We start from the raw sequence: 23,264 nt of genomic DNA on the forward strand, positions 1-23,264 counted from the left end.
ATATATAAATCCAGTCTTTAGGAAATGTTTTGAAATTGTGAAATTGATTTTAAATAAGTGCACATTTAAGGTACAGAACGAGGGTTGTAAGGTATAGAGGCCTCTTATGTTGGACTGGCCAGCTGATAGGAGTTTTATATTCAGCTTTATATTCAGACAGTCTGTTTCCTGCACTGACACATTCTGCTTTTTTACATCCTGCTGAATATATCAGCACAGCAGCTCGTGTTTTTGTGCTGTCACTTGTGCATGTCTGATGTAGTCTATTCTCTGTACCACAGGACGAGATATGTGCAAGTTGTTTTGGTGTGTGTGTTTTATTTTCATGCTCCAAAATGTGAGTGCTGTGGTATATGCCAACCCTACATGCATACTCTCTTTAGAGAGGGTGTTTGGCTGGAAAGAGGTACCTGACAATTAAGGGAGTCAGAAAGTGGGGAAAGAGAAACCTCAGTCACGGCTGACTTCACCTCATAAATATCCCCTTAAACTGCAGCAAATGAATGTAGGCCACAGGTGTGGGAGTATGTGTGCTGGATCCATGTGCATGTGTTTATGCCTAAGTGTGAGCTTGTTGCTGTGAATACGTGAGTTTTTGTGTATATGTGTATCAGTATAATTGTGTTTTGCAGATATGTGCCTGTTTAGTGACCATCTTAAGGGCACAACTAGTGTGTCATATGCTGATTCTAGACAAGACAAAACATGGGACAAATTTGCCTGCCATTAGTTTTGAGATTATCAATGTTTCATCATTGAAATAAATCATAGATTATCACTTGAATGATTTGAATACAAATCATTGTCCTCTGACCGTAACTTGAATACAGTACATCAAATATTCAATTTAATAACAACAGAGGTATACATTTGCATGTTTTAATGAAACATGACTACTAGACTACTAGAGAGAAGTTTTTTTCTCTCCTAAATATTCCTCTTTTAAAAGTTTTTGTCAACACTGACCAATATGAAACCTTTTTTAAATATCTTGCAAAATCTAAGTCTTCATCCTGAAATGTCAATATTTAACCTTCTATGAGTTCAAAAAGTCGCACAGGCAAGTTTTATAGTGAGTTAAAAATGTTTTTTATATTTTCACAGGTCACAGCCAAGATATGTCAACTAAAAATTAATAATTTTCCTATGGTTAAGCTGAAACAAAAACTATTGTGGTGTGGTGACAATTTAATAGATGGATCTGAAAATCAGTTTGAAACCATCCTGTTGTCTAAATTAATTTATTTTCTTAAACTGAATGCTAGATTGATCAATATTTTTAATAACTATTTCACACATTATTTTGTAACTGTCAGTGTTGACATTTATAGGAAAAAACACATTTTGCGAGAAAATAGAAGCCAGACACTGCACCTGAACATGTTAAACAGATTAAACCATAATAATTCCTGGAAAGATAACCTTTTATTTTTGTAGCTTGTTTTGTCTCAGTACTGAAAAATCGGTGGTAGATAAAACCATTTTATCTTCTTTGTTCTCATATACTGTAAGAAACATTTTCTCACATTGTGTTATTTTAACACACTCAGGTTTGTATCTATTTATTATTTATTAGTATTTTGTTAATCTTGGTTTTAATTTCTCTTTCAGAGGCTCCCTCCTCAGGAATGGCTAAGAATGGGTACTTCTATCAAGAGATGGGTGAGTAGATGTTTGTAGGAGTTTGTTCATGTGTGCTTGTTTGTTCAGCACTTGGCCGGGAGGAGAGGTGTGAAGGTAGAGTTGGGAGTAAAACACAGGCAGAAGGACACTCCTTTCTACAATATTTAAATCATGCCCTCATTTCTGACTTGCAGGAATATTCAAATTGTAACATTTCTGTATTTCTCATCAGCGTCAAAGAGAGACAAGTTTTCTACATCCTGTTCTGCTGCATTAAAGCAAAATCCCAGCAAAAAAAAAGTGTCTTGTGGCTGGATAATGTTGTCAGTAAAATAAAATGCATAAAATTTGTTAGTGCAAGTAAAGCTTGTGGCATGTTCAGATACCTCAAGTATTTTCTTATTATGCCATTTCCGAAATCACTATTTATGTCATCTCTCTCTCTTAGTTCAATTCAAGGGGCTCTTGTTTATACGTAGCCTATGTAATTATAACAAAGTATGGGGGGTATTTTCAATAAATTAGTTAATTTGTTCATGAATAGGCTTGCAGCGAATCAAACACTTATGAATATGATCAACCACGGTGCTTTGAGCTTGAAAGAGCGAGCGAGAAAAGGGAAAAAAGGGGAGCGCCGTCGTCGGGGAGAGGAATATCCTCTCGCCCGCTCACCGTAGGTCCAAGGCGGTAGAGTCAATGAGCACACATGGATTAACAGCCCCCTCTCCTCTTCAGCTTTACATAGAGAATAATAGAGGGAAGGATTAGTGAATAAATGAATAGATGAAGAGAAAGATATGGAACCGATAGCCACTCACATGCCACATTCAGCCAGAGAACCGAGAACAATAACGAGCTGCCATGTGTGGATAAATCACAGCTTCAGCCACACTCTGGCTACACTGTCACATCTGTGGGGTATTAAACCCTAAGAACACTCTGTATAACAGAAAAAAGAGAGAAATTAATGGATTATTGAAGCCTTGTTGTTTTTGCATTGTAACTGTCTTATTGGTGCTGAAATATCAATTCAGATGTAAACGAATTAATTAAATGTACAGTACAGCATATTAAATATGAATAATATATTACAATATAGAATATAGTATGCTGTGCTACACTGTTATCCTGTAAAATTTACAGAAGAAAAAAAAAAGGTTGCTTTGGTTGTCAGAAATTCACCATAAACATACAGTGACAATATTCAAGTATGTATGTTAAACAACTTATACCCGTATATTTCATTAAGTGATATAATGTTAATATACCAAGCTACTTCAAGTACCAAATTCTACTTTTTACCTTAAATTGTACCAATAACTACCATAATAAAATAGAAATCCACATGATGAATCAGAGTTTATCATTTTAACAAAAATGTAAAAAACAAACAAATTATTTGTATAAAATATAATAATATGTGATTTTGGGGATGTCTTTTTACTGTTTTTCACAGTAAATTATAGAGTAATTCAGGTTTTACTTTCAAAATGCATACATTTGACAGTATTTTACAATTACATATGTGATGTCAATCTGTATATAGACTGAGGATGTTGTGTGTGTGTGTGTGTGTATGTGTGTGTGTGTCTGTATAAAAACATATGTGTTAAAAAATACATATAGATTGAGGCTGTGCGTGTGTGTATGTGTGTGTGTGTGTGAGAGAGAGAGAGAGAGAGAGAGAGAGAGAGAGAGAGAGAGAGAGAGAGAGAGAGAGAGAGTGTGTGTCTGTGTTTGTCAGAGTAAAAAAATATAATATGTGTTTAAAAGTGTATATAGATTGAGGCTGTTGTGTGTGTGTGTCTCCCTCTTAGAGCAGAGGGAGAGAGAAGAACATGAGGAGGGGAGCGAGGAGCGAGAGGAGGGCCAGGACTCTCCCATCCCATCAGGAGATGACATTCATCTCTACGGCAACCTGACACACCAAGGAGGAACAGGTCAGTGAATTTGTGTGTTTGTGAGCGAGTTCAGGGTGGGATGGCAGTTTAGACCCAGAGCTGTTGATTAGCTCTGGAGATGCTCAGGTTAGCAGGTCAGCTGTCGTCACGGCAACAGTCTCAGGTGTGCTGTGATTATGTCGAGGCACCCCCCCGCCCCCCCCCCCCCCACACACACACACACACACACGCGGTGACAGGTCACCTGTTGTCACTCAAAACCACACAAGTCTTCTCTTTCTGTCTTCAGGCTGTGCAGGAAAATGTAATCAAAGGTGACAATTGGAAAAAAGATCCATTTTAATTTACTCATATGCAACCCAAATAATTGCTATGAAAACCCTGAGAAACATAATTTCAAGTCTGCAAGGAAAAATTGAAATTTTTTTAAAATCATAATTTCGATGTATCTTTGTGATTTTTTTTTTTCTGTTTTCTGTTTTGTTTTTGTTTTTTGTATATAAATGTTTCTGTTTATTGATTTAAAGGGGTGGTTGATTATGATTTCACTTTTTTTATTTAGTTAGTGTGTAATGTTGCTGTTTAAACATAAACAACATCTGCAACGTTACAATGCTCAAAGTTCAAAGCAAACAAAGATATTTGCTTTTAAAGAAATCGTTTTTTAAGGACTACAACAAACGGCTGGTAGGGACTACACGACATTCCTCCCCGGTAAGTGACATCACTAACCCTAAAATTTACATAAACCCCTCCCCGGTAACGCGATTTATAGATTATCATAACAGAATATGCTAATCAATGACTTGAAGATACTACACAAAGTACATAAATTCATCAACTAACCATTCAGAAATGTCCTGTTGCATTCTACATGTTGTCACTTCTTCTTGAGTCTCTCCATTATTGTCTGACTCCGGTTTGAACATAAACATTGACATTTTCAGTGCATGTCTGTGTGAGGTACAAGGACACAAACTGTTGTAGCTCCGCCCCCTGTGCTGGGAGCAGCAGCTCATTTGCATTTAAAGGGACAGACACAAAAACAGTGCGTTTTTGCTCACCCTCAAAAAGTGGCAATTTTAACATGCTATATAAAAATATCTGTGGGGTATTTTGAGCTAAAACTTCACATACACACTCTGGGGACATCAAAGACTTATTTTACATCTTGTGAAAAGGGCATTATACCACCCCTTTAAGTCTTATTTTAAATCAGGTGGGATGCCAGCAGTACTGGAACCACCAACTGACATTTTATCCAGAAAGTTGCCAATACATTTGTCTAAATCCATAATGAAGGTTCACCAGGCAGCACAACTAAAAATGTATTTACATCAGGGGTGCCCAATCCTGTTCCTGGAGATCTACCTATACCTGCAGAGTTCAGATCAAACCCTGACCCAACACAAGTGCTTCTGAAGAACTTAATTAGCTGATTCAGTTGTGTTTGATCAGGGTTGGAGCTGAACTTTGCATGAAGGTATAGATCTCCTGGAACAGGATTGGGCACCCCTGATTTACAGTATTTAACAAAGGTCAAAATAAATGAGGAGAAATTTTATACCACTGTCAAAGACATGGGATTACAATTCTCAGTGGACTGAATTAGCAAAAAAAAAAAAAAAAAACAGTAGGCAATTTGCTGGGTAATTTTTACAGCAGTGTGAGAGAGAAAAAACACACAGAAAGGATTAAAATCACAAAATGTGTCTGTGAAATACACATTTAGCTAACATCCTCAGATAAAAGTAGTCTTGTCTGAAACCCATACATTGAATGTGAGCTGCATCTGAAAAAGGTGTGTTTACACAAACTTTAAAGTACTTAAAGGATTAGGTCACCCAAAAATTCTGCCCTTAATTACTCACCCTCATGTTGTAATTTGTGTTCCGAAGATGAACGAAAGTCTTATGGGCTTGGAACAACATGAGGGTGATTAATTACTGACAGAATTTTAACATTTTTCTGACAGAAAATTTTTGGGCAAATTAACCCTTTAAGCACCAATTAATCATATGCTCGAAGGTTGATTGTTGAAATTTATATATGTATATAAATATAGCATAAAATGTAAACATCATTTTACCCATGTTTTACCCAAATATCACCTCCTATTCAACTTCACCTTTCCTAATGAACAACAAAAGTGTACAACTCTGGTTAGCTGATCACAAATCATTTACATATTAGAAGATTTATAGGTGCAGTAGCAAAAATATACTGTTTAATAAGCACCAGAAAGAGGCTGGAAAATAGCCATGTAAAACTAGAACTGTTTTTGGTGCAAGAAAGCTCAACTAACATTATAATTGGACTTAAAGTAGAAAAATATGTAACAATATAGCCATTAAAGATTTTTGATTAATTTACTGTTTTGGAAACAGAAAACATTAAACTTTATAATTTCCTATGGATGATGTAACAAATCTATTGTTAGGGTTGCTATTTGTCCTAACGGGCTGCTGCTGTTGAAAGTGAGCACTGTTTCAGTGATATCAGTAGACAGGTGACCCAGAATCAGACAAGGATGTTCTCTCTCTGTTTACTCAAATACAGTTAGTTCTGTTTTAAATTCTCTTTTCTGCGTAAGTGACTCCTGCTGTGCATTTGGTGGGCTCACATTAGGATGGGTGGGGTTTGTTCACACGTTGTCTCATCCGGTCTGATGTTCTGTCATCCTCAGAGCACAAGCCGTCAGCACTTGTCTAGATTAAAACCAAATTCCACTCCTCTGACACTGCTAAAAGCTTGCTAAGATGTATGTGTGTGTTTGTGTGTGTGTGTGTGTGTGTGTGTGTGTGTGTGTGTGTGTGTGTGTGTGTGTGTGTGTGTGTGTGTGTGTGTGTGTGCGTGTGTGTTTGAATATTTTTAAACCATGGCCTCCAAACATTTCGTTTTAAGTTATAATTCCCCTGATTTCAGCAATTGGCTGGACCAAACACCCAGGCACGTTATTTAGCAAACTGCTGGGTTTTTAATGCTGCTTGATTGCTGGGGGTGAGGCAGAGGTGAAATAATAACACACTACAAAAATAAAACAAATATTACCTAATATGAATTCAAATTATGTCCAAACCATTGGTTTTCCTAAAGTAACAAGGTCCCACACCAATCAATAGAGTTTTAGAAGGAGGTGTCATCTCTTTGGCCTCCCTTGAGCCTGTTGCGTTATTGTTGAAGTCTTATAGCCAGGGTTTCCACAGGGCATTAAAAGTCATTAAATGGATTTTGCGAAAATTAAGGCCTTAAATAGCATTAAAAAGCATAAAATTTTAATCCTACAGGCATTAAAAATTTAGATATAGTTTTGAAGAAAATGTTATACTATCAATTTATTTGAATATAGCCTTCATAATTGATCATTTTTATTTGCTGTCACAAAATATGTACGTAGTGTGATAAACACGCGGAACAAGTTTGGTAATTGCTTCCGGCCGGAGCAAAATTGCCGTGATGCGGAGGTGACGCGGGCATTTTGTACAGCGGTGGATAGGAATAAAACTAGACCAGATAAAATGGGAGGGTGCAAATTCCATTAGAAGTGGATATTTAACGCAATTAATGCAGCATCCGTTCATTTTTGTCATCCTTTGGCAAGCTTTACATTATATGACCCCGCTCTTATTCATGCAAATACTTTGAACCTGAACTTGGCTTGAACAAACAGTAACACACACAATTATGCCAAAATGTCTGTTTTGTCGAGTATCCTCATAACATAAGAGCAGTCTTGAGTTAAATAAAGTCTTAAATAAACGTGAAGAGTTGTGAGAGAATGAGGCGCGTGTGAGATCCCCGTCTCTGTCAACAGTGGCTCGTCTTAAAGGGACAGTAGCCACTAATTCTGTCTGTCAGTAAAGTTAATCAAAGAACAAAGGAAACCAAGAAAATCACTAACTGCTCTTGACTGAAGAACTTTTGTAGCTTTAATAAGGATTAGTCCAGGATTAGAAACCCTGTATAGCATACCGTAAATGTGATGGGAGAACAGTGAAATACATCCTTCTTAGCAGCACTTCTATTTTTTCACAAAATCTTTTTGCCGGAATGGGTGGAAATGGTAGCCTGGATGCCAGCCCGAACCCCGCCCACAACATTTTTTGGTCGGGAAGTTCGGTCTGGACTCGATCCATTGAGGAGTAATTATGATATGATCCGTCAAAAAATGTTCGGGCCAATCAAATTGCCAGGGCGAGCTTTATCCGATGATGGACAGATGATCTGCAGTTACGTAATCCTCACGTTATCAAAGAGCGCTTGGGTTGAACTGGTTTCCCTCAAAGATGACAGCAGCTGGAGAATTGAGATGTATAGATTCCGCTATCGCGTCTGTTGTAAAAGAAATCGACAGGGCATTATTTTTTAAATACGAAAAGAAAACTGCAATAAAGGCATTTGTCGATCGTCAAGATGTGTTTGCCGTCCTTCCTTCAGGATTCGGAAAAAGTTTAATTTATCAGCTGGCTCCGATGGTCGCTAAGAATATGGGATGCAATGAAAAGCCTGTTGTCGTTGTGGTTTCTCATTTGGTCGCACTCATGGAGGACCAAGTAAAAGAAGCTACCGAAATGGGCATCAGGGCGATGCAACTCATGTCAAAGCCATCTCTACATCAAACAATGGTGACGCTTTGTTATACTGTACTCGCACACCATACCCATACTGGTAATCACTGTACCCCTTATGAGCGGTTTATTTTTAAAATATAAATAATTAGATGATGTTACTCAATTCAGTTTTTTTTTGCCAGACTCATGTCCAAAACACCACGCAAGACAGAACAAATAAACAAGACAAAGTACAAGTACAAGAATTACTCATCAATTTGTATTTAAATCATCATTAAAACATCATTTTGGCTCCCGGTCTCCTTTCTCTGAAGACTCAAATGAACATGCTTCTTCAGCCTGGTGTCTTTCGTCGTCTCTCCATTTATTAAAATCAGTCAAGTCGTGCTCCAACCCTGTTATAAAATTGAGACAGGTCAGACAAATGCGAGTAGATTTGTTGGCTTTACTGTCGAGATCTAATCCTAAACGGAGAACTTGTTCGTATATACATTCACATTTTCTATTTCGTTCAAAAATGTTTTTCGAGTTTGCAAGTACTCTGCAAATCCTTAAATTCTTTTTGCAACACCGGCAAAAGTCGTTAACACTAATTTTTCTTTTAAATACTTTTTCCAGAGTGCGTGCAGTGCAGTTCAGTTCTGTTGATATGAGTACGTCAAAATACGTCACTTACTGCGTTGCTCTGATTGGTTGTAGGTCTATCCAATTGAGTGCAGAGTTTGTTTGTTTTCCTGGTTCGATTAAGACACGCCTCATAATCAAAGCCCTATGGAGCAGTATCAGACTCACATTCTGACTAGAATATGAGTATGACGAAGTCAGGCTATGGAAATGGATGAACTAATGTCAGAATAATCATCCACCCTGCCATGACAACTACTTGAAACAAGAAATTATCTGTAAGTAAGTTTTTAGTGACTACACAGCTCGGTAAAATTAAAATTCATCACCATGCCCACAACTTTCTCCACATTCTTTGTGCTTATTGAGGATTTGTTAAAATAAAAAATAAAATAAAAAATCAACAAACAAACCTGCTTTGATAAAAACAGTTGATAAAAAATAAGTTTCTTGACCACCAAATCAGCATATTAGAATGATTTCTGAAGGATCATATGCAGTGTTGTGGGTAACGCGTTATAAAGTAACGCGTTAGAGTACTCTAATTACCTTTTTCGTGATATGTGTAACTTAACGCGTTAGTTTTGTGCGTTAAGTAATCAGTAACTTCGTTATTTAAAAAAAAAAAGTAATCCGTTATTTTAAGGAAAGGAAAATCCCGACTGCAGCCTGTTTTTGGTCCGACAGTAGTATGCCTCAGGCACGGCGTTATGGGTGGGCCTGACGGGCCTAGGCCCACCCACTTTTCAACAGGCCCACCCAAAACTTTTCTTCACAAATGTTTTGTCAATAATTATAAAAAAAATCGCCAATAAGCACATAATTTGTGCTAAAATAGTCTAAATGTTTAGTTTTAAAAACAATTTTAAAAAGCTGGTTATGTCTATTTTGATGTTTCTGCGCAAGTTCAGCAGACAGTGTTCGGGTTTGTTCCGATCAGAGCATGTGAGCAGAGAGCGCATTTCTGAATATTCCGCTCTGCTCACTCATTCCGCAGGGTCGCGCGCTCAACCCAGAATGGCCTGCTGGCTCGAACTTCCAAGATATGTGGAATAAGGCCTCCGACTATTTTTTCCCCCTAGTTGTTCATTTAAGCCATTAGTGGGCAAATCTAATCTTTATATTAATTTAAATAGGCTACTTAAATAGGACAGGCTATAGGCTATAGTATAAGCTTGTTTCCGCCATAGAATAAAACATTTTAAAAGATAATTGCGACTTTTTATCTCACTATTGCGAGTTTACATCTCACAATTCTGACTTTATTACTCAGAATTGCGTGAAATAAAGCCGCGATTGCGTGTTATAAAGTCAGAATTGCGTGAAATAAAGTCGCAATTGCTTTTATTTATTTATTTATTTTTAACCCAGAATAGTTTATATCTCACAATTCAATTCTGACTTTGTAACACGCAATTGCAACTTTATATCATGCAATTCTGCCTTTATATCTCTCAATTGCGTATTATAAAGTCAGAATGGCGAGATATAAACATGCAATTCTGTGGAAAAAAAAGTCAGAATTTCAAGCTATATTTCTCGCACTTTATATCACGCAATTTTGACTTAATAACATACAGTTGCGACTTTAGGCCTATATCACGCAATTCTGACTTTATAGCTAACCTGCAATTGCCACTTTATCATGTAATTCTGAGATAAAACGTCAGAATTGTGAGATTAAAAAATCGCAATTACATTTTTTATTTTTTACTCTGTGGCGGAAACATGCTCCAGTTGTCGTGCAATGCAAGTGATCGTGCCGGCGCCTTATTACATTGTCTGCTATATATTGCTTCTTATTTATTAAATACGGGCAATTGGTTGATAAAACTTTTATCAAAATTAAGATACAATTTATACGAAACGAAAATCTTTTTTCAAAAAAAAGTCTTTCTACAAAAAAAAAACTCAAGTGGTCAAAAAATGTTTTACCCACTCCATGTCTCCAGAAATATTGCAGCGTCAGCGCTTATCATTAGCTTGTGAAAGTGTGAAAATAATTTCCAGTAAAGGACAATGTTGCAACAGTCGTTGTTTAGGTACCTTAAACGCGCACGTACAGTCTCTGAGTCATCGCTGCAACCAGGAGATGAAGGAAAGCTGAGATCCACATCACCTAGCACATCTTCGTCTCTGCCACCCGCTATAGTAGCCTACGACTATCGCTGGTAGCGCGACCAGCGCCGTTGCTAGGAGGGCGCCAGCGCCTCTGCCTATACCATGAGTCCTAATAAATGCGATTCCAACTATTTCTGAAGTGCTTCTTTTATAAAGAACACCGCTTTTTCTTTTATCGGGAAACGCAGCCCAGGTATGATGCGTAATGGAGATTCCAAAGCGCTCTTCTTTGGTCAGGACCAAGGAGAGCGATCGCAGATAGGTCCGTCCTGACTCCATATGCACCGAAACTTTGTAACAATGCAACAAAATATTTAAAGAGCATCAAGCTATTAAAATCTAGCCTACGTACAGATATATTAGTCAGTAATTTTTATTAGGTTAAACAGTGATTGGATAACGTTTTTAATTTAAGGCCCACCCACAATTGGTCTGGCTCATCCAAACCTGGAATCCTGGCGCCGTGCCTGCTATGCCATGCATGCCTAGGTCTACTGTGCCACCTGCGGGTGTATCAGCGGAGCAGGAGCGCTGTAATCATAAAGTCAATGGCTGTGATACGTCTGTGCCCTGATCCCCCCTGTGTGTGTGTGTGTGTGTGTGTGTTTTTCGAACTCCCGGCAAGATGGCAGAGAGGACAGCGTTTGCAGTATGGCCTATGCACATTATTTTCAATTTGTCAACGAAAAGGAAAAGAACGGTAAAATGCACACTCTGCGTTGGTGAAAAGCTTCTGTCGACCGCCAAAAATTCTACCTCAAATTTAAAAAAACATCCAAACACCAATCTAGCACTCTGGTATTGTGGAATTTCCTGTTATTGATATCCCGCAGTGTTAATTTAGTCGGATGACTGACGTTATTCATTGCCAGGAGTCACGACTTCTAGGTGCATTTAAAGAGGGCCGTGTCTGTCAATTAAGCTGCAGCATGTGTGAGGCGCTGCAAACGGCTTTTAATTTTTGGTAACGCATGAGTACTCTAACGCGTTACTTTTGTGAATAGATAACGCTGTAACGTAACTGATTACTTTTAATTGATGGTAAAGTTGTAACCTAATGAACTACTTTCCAAAGTAACTATACCCAACACTGATCATATGACACTGAAGACTGGAGTAATGATGCTGAAAATTCAGCTTTGTCATCACAGGAATAAATAACATTTTAAATTATACATAAATAGAAAAGTTATTTTAAATTTAAATTATAATAATATTTTAAATATGACTGTTTTATTTTGATCAAATAAATGCAGCCTTGGTGAGCATAACACCGTGTCCTAACCAATGAAACATGAATTTATATCAGACTAAAGTAAACACAGAGAGGGGCTTTGCCTCCTCATTTCAGAAGACCACGGGGGTGAGCATATGTCCGACTATTAACAGCCTCCGGCAAATCATTGATGCTATTTTGATTGGATGTGGTTTTGAGAACTGTCTAAATTGCTGAATTCTCTTTGGATTAGGGTTTGTAGTCTGAGCTCAATTAATACTGCCTTTTATCTCATGTTAATACAGTGGTTTTGAGTTTTATACCCAGCAACTCACTGAGCTTTAATTGGGTGCTCAGATATTGCGGTGCGTTTCAGTTCAACATGAGATGACCTCTGTACCGAATTACAGTTTAAAATATATGTTTATATATATAATTAATTTTAACGAATTATAATTAATTATAAATATTTAAATGTTTTAGAATTGACTGTAGCAGAATTAATAGTACAATTATTTAATCAGTTCATCCAATGAACAGAAAGCATAATCAATGATTAATTCTAGGAAATATAGTATCTTCCTGGCCAAGAAAGAATAACCTTTTCCAGCTAAAGTAAATCAAGTACTAGCAGGGTAATAGCATAGGTAGCTAGATCAATATGTTTAAGTGACTTTGATATTTTTGTGAGTTGCAAACACAGAGACAATAACGTGTGAATATAATGGTTTAATAAACGAAACTACTGTAGGCTACACACAACTAAACTAAGCAAAGATTGTATACAGAATCAAGAAAGCAAAGAAAAGTGAAGAAAGAGAGAGAGAAGAAAAGAGCAAGAAAAAAAAAAGGCAAGATTACAATCAGTTAACCACAACCTACGAGAAACATCAGAGAATCAGGGTCACCTTAAAGGGGCACAATAACTTAGAAACGCAAGGCTGCACACGGGTACTTGCATTGACTTTGGTTGCTGAACAAGTCCAGATGCAGGATATTCTTGAGATTCTTGATGATTCAGGAGTGCGCTGAAGCGTTCGTTTGGGTTCTTGGGGTGGTCCACGTTGAATCCAAAGGAGTTAACTTGAAGATGAAGTTGCCGGAAGAAGGAGGATGGTGTCTCAAAGAGGTTGAGCAAAGATCTGACCTAATCAGATACTTTTAAGGATCCTATCCGTTCACACCCATCTGGTGAGGTGACCAATCTGGAGAAAGTCTTTGTTCATCTTATCTCCATTTGCAAGTTCGTGGTGGCATGGAGAATTTGTGCAGTCTTTACACAAAAGTATGGTAACAAATATCCTGATGCAATTTATCATAACATATTGTACAATATTGATTATAAAATCAAAAGAGGATTCTTTTGATACCAAGAAAGAGGGGATTCGAAGACATTAAAGCAGTGATACATACAGTACATCATCTTTGGATATGAACATTGGAAGTTACTCTAACATAACTAAAGAATCATAACTAGTCATAACTAATAAAACATAGGAGCATGCATATAACCCAGGAGAAATACTATAAACATTTGGGAAAAGTTTGTGTGTATGAATTGAGTAAGTGTCCTTGTGTATTGGAAGTTTATCTCTATAGCCTGACCAAAAGGCTAGTGCCGTCTGGTCTCCTGTGCTGTCTTTGAGGGTTGCAGACACACATCTCTTGCCGAGATCGTTCAGGGGAGCAGAGGTGATAACGGCCTTTGAAGTGAACTGGTTTTAGGGCCGCTGACAGCAGGGGAGAGGGAATGTTTTCTGGGGACTAGGGCATTTGATTAAGGCCATTCGCTACACCTCACATAATTGTTAAATGTACAGTATATTGCGTACTCGTAAACATCTGAACAAACAGAACATACACATCTGACAACTGGAAAAGTGATAGAAGGACAGAAGGATTGAAGAGGAGAGAATAAAAGAACCTGTTTCACATAGTGACTGTAAGCCATTAAAAGGTTTTCAGAGAGGTTATATAACCTTATTAGTTTAACACATAGACTTACCTCTTATTAAAACCCAAAGTTGTCCTTTTAAAGTGGTGCTTTTATTCTCAAATTTCCCCTTTTAATCCCAAACCCATCCGAGGGGCTTTTTAATCTTGGAGCTAAGGCAGTGGAGGAGTCAGCCGTGGGTCGTGGTAATCCTGCCTGCCCTGAATATCTCTTTCCAGAGGCAGGACTTCTTGCAGTCCACACGCACATAACTGGGGGATTTCTATTTGATAAAGGCTGTCTGCTTTATATAATCTCTATATGGAGGAAGACTTAGCATGCAGCCATCATGTGAGGGTTGCAAGCTGAACCTGCAAACCTGAGGACAATACGAAACATGAGTTAAGCAAATAAAGGACAGGCAGGGACACGGGAACACATGCGTGTACACGAGTTTATCCTGCCCCTTCAAAGTTTGGATGATACTCGTGATCCATGGAGTATGCTGTGATGTATTTGGTGGTTACTAATAAAAAGTGTTGTGGGAGTGATATTTTGTTTTGTATTCAGGAACTGAACTCATTTCATAGCCAATATTTGTGATGTTGGGTTATATTGAGGAGATCACAATAGGGGCTCTCTGATGCAGATGGATTTTATGTTCACTGTTGCTGTTTTTTTAAAAACACTTTTATGCTATTAGAGTGTTTTCTCTGAAACCAGTTGTTCTTAAAAGCTGCTTTATGATGGTTGTTGTTTTGGCACACAGCATTCTCCCCTTAGGCTTTCCCATTCTCTCTTTCCTACAGAATCTGATGTCCATGGCTGTGTGCTGCTTAACACTTCTCGAAGGGTGAGACTTTTTCATTACCACTGTTGGGGAAAGTTTCTTTTAAAAGTAATGCATTACAATATTGTGTTACTCCCTAAAAAAGTAACTAACTGCATTACTTAGTTACTTTTTATGGAAAGTAATGTGTTATGTTACTTTTGCATTAGTTTATCTTATCTGGGCTGGGCTTGATTGTTTGGTTTTTAATTACAAAAAAGTTTTATTTATGGTAAATATAAAGGGTGTTTCACACCAGAAGTGAAATGAATAAGCCTCAGGCTAAAGGAAATGCAAATTCACGCCTGTACAGTTGAGGGTGCAGCTCAAACAAACATTTCAGCTGTGCTGCCATTCTGGATTGCAGAAACATAGGAAAAGAAGGTTCAACTCTTATTTCACCAATAAAAAATTAAACACAAAAGTCATTTTTGCTTATCAGTATGGTCAGCAGCAAAGACATTGCTTAATAAATTGAGATTAAATACATTAAAGTATATTTGTGTAATTTAACATATTAAATTATTGTAGGTTTGCATAATTTTCTGAGTTTGCATTCACTGTTTTTATTAATTTTAAGAAATAATGAATTTGATTTGTGCAACTGAAATGAGCAAATGCATGAGTAAACTTATTTATTAAGTCAATAAATGGGAAAACAAAGTATCTTTCATTACTTATTTGAAAAAAAGCACCAGATATTTTGTTGTAAAATTAAAAGTAATATGTTACTTTACTAATTGCTTGAAAAAAGTAACCTGATTACATAACTCCCATTACTTGTAATGCGTTACCCCCAACACTTCTCATTACATCCACATGCCAAACATATTTTATTAAATGCATAGTCCCTGTCTGAAGTGACATGCACACCTGTGACTGCACATTAATTGAATTCTATTTTGATGTCTACTTACAGTGGGGCCCAGGAGTCTGAGACCACTTTTAAAATCTTCTTTTTTTTGTGTGTGTTCATTTAAGCATTCGAATAAGAACGTTTTAGTATTTTTTTAACAGAGCTTATGAAATTAATTTGAAACAAAAAAAAAAGATAATTCTGGATAACACGATCATTAGGTTTTACTTAATACTACGGCATTCTAAAATTCATATTAGTTTACTCTTTTTTAACTATTTACACAAACTGTTATGCTGACAATTTAATTTGTAATTAATAATATAAATTAGACAAGAATCCAAAATATAAGTATTTCTCAGACTTTTTGAACCCCATTATATGTACAATATCCCATTCATACATATAAAATACAATGCAGTTTGCCATGGCTTATTGTTTTAATCAGTGTTTCTAAGATCTTAACCTATAAGGACATTTTTAATTAGCTTTTTTCTAGGAACATGGAAATTTCTATAATGAATAAACTGTTTCAAATTATGTTGAGCTGTAAAATAGAACAGCTGCTAGAAATTACTTTTGTGTAGAGTAATACTTAGTCACAAGCCATAGTGATGTCCAATGTGTGAGTGAATCGTTCTTTTGATTCATTTATTTTTTAGTGATGCAGTCAAAGTGATATTTTTTCTTATAATCTTATGATTATTGTATATACATATAATATATATATAAAATATGGTATCCAGCATTATGAAATGATTAAAAGTCAATGTTTAAAAAATTTCAGAACCCTGTTTAATATGTGAATATAAGAAATTTGTAGGGGTGTCCCCGACTAAGGATTTTCATAGTCGAATCAGATTCGTCAAGTCCTGCCTATAGTCGACTAATAGTCGAATCATGTGTGTGGTGTTGGGGAGGGGGCGGGGCTTTAACATTTTAAAGCCGCGATCTACAGAACATCACACAAAGATATAGAAGAAAATGTATTAAAACATTTTGGATCAATAAAACTAAGAAATAACATAAATAACTGCAGAAAGGCCACACTGCAGATAGGATTTGCATTTCACATGCAAATCAAATTAAATCGGCTGAATTGCCTGTAGCATGCTCTAAGTAAGCCTACAGCGTAACATCGATGCACTGAAAAATAATCAAAAATTAAGAACACAATATACATTTATAATAAATAAAAATACAAAACGAAATAAGTCAGAATCAAGTCACAAGAAGCAGAACAAATGTGTGCAAAATGCCTAAAGTGCAGGGGAACAAATATTCAAAACACAAGTCACAAATAGTTAAATTAGATCACCCTGAGTGATCAATTAATAAAATAAAAATAAAGAAATTATTAAAATAACGAAAGTATGGCCAGGATTGTCAACTTTGTCTTTTTAACTGCAGAAACAACAATAAACGCTAAACTGGAGCGGCAGTCTTTTTAGCTAAACCTGTTCACAGTAGGCCTATCCAAAAATCAAATTAGAACTGGCTGAAATGTTTTGCACTTGTACCCATATACCGTTTGAGTCTTTTCAAATTGTGTGCGCGGATAAAATATTCTAAAGCGCTTAACGTGAAAAACGCTTAACGGCTTTGTCCTAAAACTGTTATATTAAAAGATAAAATTCTGTACACACCTTATTAATAAAGCATATATAGCCTACAGAAAAGCAGATGAGCCCAGAATATGAACGCAACGCGTTTTATTATAGGCTACGATAAGCATTTTCCTCCCATAGAAAACCGTTAAAGAAAAAGCTTCACGTGACTTTTTATAGGAGAAACGCGTTGCGTTCATATTCTGGGTTCATCTGCTTATCTGCACATAGAATGGTTTCTTAAGGTGTGTAGCCTACTGTGTACATTAAGCACATAGAAGTGCCATTTAAGCGTTTTAAAAGCTTTTTTCACGTTAAGCGTTTTAGAACGTCCCGAGGAAAACCAACCTGTTAACGTTGGTCGGCAGAAGTGCGATCATGGTTTTCCTGATGCTAAATCCAGCCTTGGAGAATATCCTTTCTGATGGTGTGCATCTTTAGATTTTCTTATCCCAGACATTTTTAAAGATTTAAATCCCTGCCGACAAGACGCTCCTCTGTCGGTCACGGATCGAAAGTGAAACTTATATCTGTCACGGGGTGTTTGGATTTATTCACGCTGCACGCACGTTAAAAAATATTTATTAAAAGCTTCTTTCTTTGCACATTTTTATTGACAGCATTATCATTATAGGCTGTATATTAACGCATTGACAGAAAACCAGTAGTTCTATGTGAAATCAGACATTGAGCACACTCATATATAGCCAAAATGACATAATCCTCGTTTAATAACACATTCTGCGAAGATTCGACCGTGAGATTGGTAGTCGAATCAGGCTCCTCCTATCGAAGCATCGAATCTTCGACTATTCGGGGTCACCCCTAGAAATTTGTAAGTGTTCTTTTTTTGTAGACATTTTTAGCATTGCTTGCATGTTCCTCTATGTGTTCTCTCAGTATGTGAAGCTGATGAACTTCGAGGAGGAAGTGCGAGCTCACAGGGATCTGGATGGGTTTCTGGAGAGGGCCAGTATTCTGCTGCACGAGGACGAGGCCTCTCTAGATGATGTGTTAAAGACAATGCTCCGCCACGTCTCACAGGACCCTCACACCGCTGAGCCTGGCTGCAACTTCGAGGAGATCATGAGCTCACTCTTCACAGACGCTGGGTCACAGGAAGTCAATGGTGAGTGTGTTTGTTTCTATTTGTGTGGTATTTCATGAAAAGCTTATGAAAGGTTGCTCAGTGCCTCAGAGAGTTGATTTGACTGACACCTCAAAGGATATAAGCACAACAGTTTGACGTTAGTCAATGTTATTTTAATTTAAATTGCTTTATAAATCATAATACAGATTTTACATAAAAAGGGTCTGAAGAATGAGTAACAGAGGGAACTGTGCAGAGACAGAAGAAAAAAAAGAAGTTTCAGCAATAATTAAGTCCATTTCCATCCCTGCTGACCCAATAGCTTTTAAACTCACTCTAGGATGTGTCAGAGAGATGACTTGCTCGAATGACCCCATAAAGGGAAGTCAGGTGATAATAACACTCTTCTGTCCAGTCATTCACACATTAGACTCACTGGAATGGTCAAGCCTTCCCAGATGGAGTTGAATAAAATAGAGACGAATCACAAAACTTAAGCTGAGGGTTGAAAGAGCTTTGAGGCAGGAGCGGCTGGAAGAAAAATACAATATCTATGAAATATAAATAAGTACAAATTAATGTATAATTCAATAGTTAATAGTTAAAGGTAGGGTAGGTAATTTCGGAGGGGCTAGCAATAGCAAATTAGCATTATATCTAATTAGATCTAAAATTGAAAGCATTAGATCTTCAGAGTGCCTCCTTCAAAACACATGAACACACACAACAGAGTCTGCAAAGCGTCACAAGATGTGTTAAATTACCTCATGTCTCAAAGCACATAACATTACAATAATAATGAACGTAAACTACTTACAGAGCTCTTACTTGTACCACCTGACTGCTGCAGATTTATTTTGTTGTTGATAGTGTTGACATAGAAACGCATAAATCCGAGAACATCACGGGTTGCCATCTCATTATTACGGTTACAACATGTCATGAACACAGCATAAGCTCGTTGTTTTGGTTCAGTGGTTCCCACTGCTGTTTGTATGCAGAGCTCGGTGACTGTCTACAACTCTGCATAGCCTTACAGAACGCGCTGATGACGTGATGTCTGCGCAAGCAGGGTGCACCGAGGTATGGAAATACATATGTTGACAGGCAGGTAGAACATCGTATCATTGCATTTGGAAGAACATTTTTTTCGTCCTGAGACTTCCATAGAAGATATATGTGGCAAGCAGGACGGGGCCAATAGCCGTGGAACAGAGCGAGGCCGGTGATAAGAGTGCTAATGAGACTGTGCTCTGCCCTCTGGGGGGAGGAGGGGGGGTTTAAGGGCAGATGAGGAAAGAGAAAAAGACACGGAAGGATAAGGAGAGACAGAGATGAGAAAGGGGAGAGAGGAAAAAAAATCTTGGTCAGGTTTCCATAACACACTGCCATCGGTCCTCCACCAGCTGTGTGAACTCCTTCGCGATGCCTGGCAGTGGCACTAGATATCCCTCGCTGGACGGAGCTCTAATTCCTCCGATGCCTGGTGGACGGCAACGGCTCCTCCGTGTTCGGGCAGCCGGCGACGAGTCCCTTGTTCCTTACTCCTCCCCCATAATGGCGGACGGCAGCAGGCTCTGGCCTCAGCCAAACGACAGCGACTCCTCCGCTCCATCTCAGATGGCAGCCGCCCCTCCACAACCCAGGCGGCCGGCAACAAGCTAGTCCATCCCCCTGGCAAATCACTCAAGCCCAAGTTGTGATTGAGTCTGCTCAGCACGATGGCACCACAGATTTCCCACAGCGGCGAGGACAGTAAAAGTCACCAATGCTCTGCTGATTTCATAGCTGAAAAGTTCCAGACTTTCACTGGCATTAATATCAGCCAGAAAACTGTGCGACGGGAGCTTCATGGAATAGGTTTCCATGGCCAAGCAGCTGCATGCAAGCCTCACATCACCAAGTGCAGTGCCAAGCGTCGGGTGAAGTGGTGTAAAGCACACCACCACTGGACTCTGGAGAAGTGGAAATGTGACAAATCAAGCTTCTCTCTTTGGCAGTCTGATGGGTGAGTCTGGGTTTGGCAGATGCCAGGAGAACGTTAACTGCCTGACTGCATTGTGCCAACTGAAAAGTTTAGTGGAGGAGGGATAATGGTATGGGGCTTTTTCAGAATTGAGCTAGGCCCTTTACTTCGTGTGAAGGGAAATCTTAATGCATCAGCATACCAAGACATTTTGGACAAAGATATGCTTCCAACCAAAGTCCCTCTCAAGGAAAATCTATTCACTTGGCGGCCATATTTGCAATGCCACTGGGCAGATATTTCAGTCATTCAAGACCAAGTCCTATCTACTTGAATAAGGAATCCTGAAATCTCAAAAACTGCTTGCCAAAGTCACATTTAAATAACATATTTCAAATCAGCAACAAAATCTGTTGCTGAACTGTCCCATAAATGTTGTTTCTTATGTTCAAATAGCGTTCAAAAGCTTATCTTATAGGTTGGACGAGCCAAAACGCATGTACAGTCCGCTTGTCTCAGAACTTTAACTGTTTCTAGAGCAACTGGAGCTTCTAACGGCAGCTGTGGGGATGCGATAACTTTAACAATTGGCTCATTTATCTCACTTATTCTGCCATATTGCGCTTTGCACTTTCTCCGATTCATAAATAATATGAGTGCACTGTCTTTTTCTAAAGTATTTGAAGAGTTTGGGGAATACCTTTTTCTATTCCAGCATGACTGTGCCTCAGTGCACAAAGCAAGGTCCATAAAGACATGGTTGGATGAGTTTGGTGTTGAAGAACTTGACTGTGGGCCCATAGCCCTGACCTCAACCCCATCAAACACATTGGGAATGAACTGGAATGGAGATTGCGAGCCAGGCCTTCTTGTCCAACATCAGTGCCTGATTAACTGGATGAATGGGCAAAAATTCCCACAGAAACACTCCAAAATCTTGTGGAAAGCCTTCACAGAAGAGTGGAGGCTGTTATAACAGCAAATGTATTTAGAATACAATGCCATTACAGTCCCTGTTGGTGTACAGTCCCATGTTTAGGTATCCCAATTTTGTCTATATAGTGTATTTTAAACCATGCCGGTGACTATACAATGAGAGTGTTTTTGGCAAGTTGAAATCTCATCTCTTGATATACACGTTTAAAACCCCTATATTTAGAGCGAGTAAATTTTCTTTGTCATCTATTATGAGAGATGAGGGTAAATGAAACCTTTCGCTTAGAACACAGGTTGCCTTATGATATAATTGAATGTCTTTGTTTATAACCCCTGATAATTCTCACCACTAGACAATCAGTTATTTTCTATCCTGATGATTAGATGTGTACTTGTTGCTCACAGATTCATCTGATACTTGTCTGAGTTTTTCTGAAGGATTTCTTAAAATAAAATTCACTCTAATAAATGAAATAGTCTTGACAACACAATGTATATAATCAATCACACAGCAGAATGTAAATCTAACGGACTGCATGAATGTGTCATTTCCCTCTGAGATTTTCACAAGTTGGCAGCATGCTTTTTTTGGATTGTATTGATCATTTGGGGCTCACAAGTAATCTCTGTGTTCTTATCATCATTGCCAAATTCACACTGAATACACACAGAATATAACTCGTTATCATGGGTACCAATTAAGCCTAGCCCTGGACTTTACTGTACCGCCACTCTGATCCGGACTAACATCGCACCTAATTTGTGCACGGACACTGCCGGATTGTATGAATGGTGAGATGTAAATTATGGTTAGTTGATTTTTTGTCTTCTTTTTTTTTTTTAAGTCTAAGGATGATACATTCTCTCTTGTCCCTCTGTTGCTAGGATACATAGCTCACATGTGAGCGAGAATCATATTAATGATATGAGCCTGGGAACATGCAAATGAACTGATGTGTGATTGGATTATGAAATGTGAATGTCATGAATATGATAATGTATGATCATTTGGATGAGAATCCATGAATGGGATCTAATTGTGAGTGCATTGATTGTATGTGGACGCGTCAGGCATTTAACACAAACACACGCACATGCAACCTAAAGTCTATCAGTCTGAAGATCAAATTAGAATGAAATGGGAGATCTCATTCAGCTAAGATGCAAGCACAATGAAAGATGGAGAAAAATCATATTTCATCTGAGTAAAGAGACCTGAGCATCTGCCTGACAACCCAGCCCCAATTAGTGAGAGAGGGAGGTTTGGTGTGTCTGTGTGGGTGGTGGGTAATCTGAATTTGTGTCTGAGAGACATTTCACTCTTTCTGCTTGCTTTTAGGGTTCGTAACATGTGTTTCTGTGCTCAGCCTAACTTTAACTCTTTCCTTTCCAAGCTGAACTCCGTTTCTGTGTGTGTTTGTGTGTGCGTGTGTGGGTCTGTTTTGTCTCTGATTCTCTCGCACAGACAGGTCGCAGAATTTCATTTTCTTTGACGACGGTAAGAATGATATGATCAGATGTGGGATATTATACACAATTCATGTGTGTTTTTCCCTGACTGCTGGTGTTTCCACTGGATGTGACTGACATGTACCATTAGTCCAACAGACATGCGAGTCTCTGTTTTCTTATTCAGATCCATCAATTTACTGCATTTTCCAGTTGATGCAGTGACACAATCCAATTCGAAATCAGTATCCACACATTTGAAATGACAAGATTTGGTGTTTTTTTAAAAAGAGCTGATGCTGAATACAGAGTGATTCCCTTCCCCGTGGTGGTGTGTTAGATTGGGCTGTATCACCGTCTCTCTCTCTCATTCCTGCCTCATTGCCGTTCGGCTGATTGGCTGTGCATGGATTCCACTGTTGTGATTGAAAAGTCCACTGTCATTCTGATGTCTTTTTCTGCATAATATTTATGCAGCACACACACACAAGGAGTGAAAATACTTTTTAATTTCTTGAGGAAAAGTCTTTAGAGTGTGTGAA

At 38.1% G+C, this 23,264-nt stretch overlaps 1 protein-coding gene across 8 annotated transcripts in view; it reads left to right on the forward strand.

Moving 5' to 3' along the window:
* The window catches only part of slc4a11 (solute carrier family 4 member 11), a 73,496-nt gene that overhangs the window by 23,232 nt on the left and 27,000 nt on the right, over positions 1 to 23,264 (forward strand). For 4 of the 8 annotated variants that reach the window (XM_056248012.1, XM_056248009.1, XM_056248013.1 and 1 more), the window contains exons 2-6: positions 1,612 to 1,662; positions 3,441 to 3,563; positions 14,799 to 14,842; positions 18,182 to 18,410; positions 22,739 to 22,771. In XM_056248012.1, coding sequence (XP_056103987.1) covers positions 1,612 to 1,662; positions 3,441 to 3,563; positions 14,799 to 14,842; positions 18,182 to 18,410; positions 22,739 to 22,771 — 480 coding nt within the window. The remainder of the gene's footprint in view (positions 1 to 1,611; positions 1,663 to 3,440; positions 3,564 to 14,798; positions 14,843 to 18,181; positions 18,411 to 22,738; positions 22,772 to 23,264) is intronic. The other 4 variants (XM_056248016.1, XM_056248015.1, XM_056248011.1 and 1 more) reach the window with 2 other exon arrangements.

This window comes from Rhinichthys klamathensis, unplaced genomic scaffold (genome assembly GCF_029890125.1).
Source record: "Rhinichthys klamathensis goyatoka isolate OS25496 unplaced genomic scaffold, OSU_Roscu_1.1 h1tg000053l_1, whole genome shotgun sequence".
NCBI classification, from domain to species: domain Eukaryota; kingdom Metazoa; phylum Chordata; class Actinopteri; order Cypriniformes; family Leuciscidae; genus Rhinichthys; species Rhinichthys klamathensis.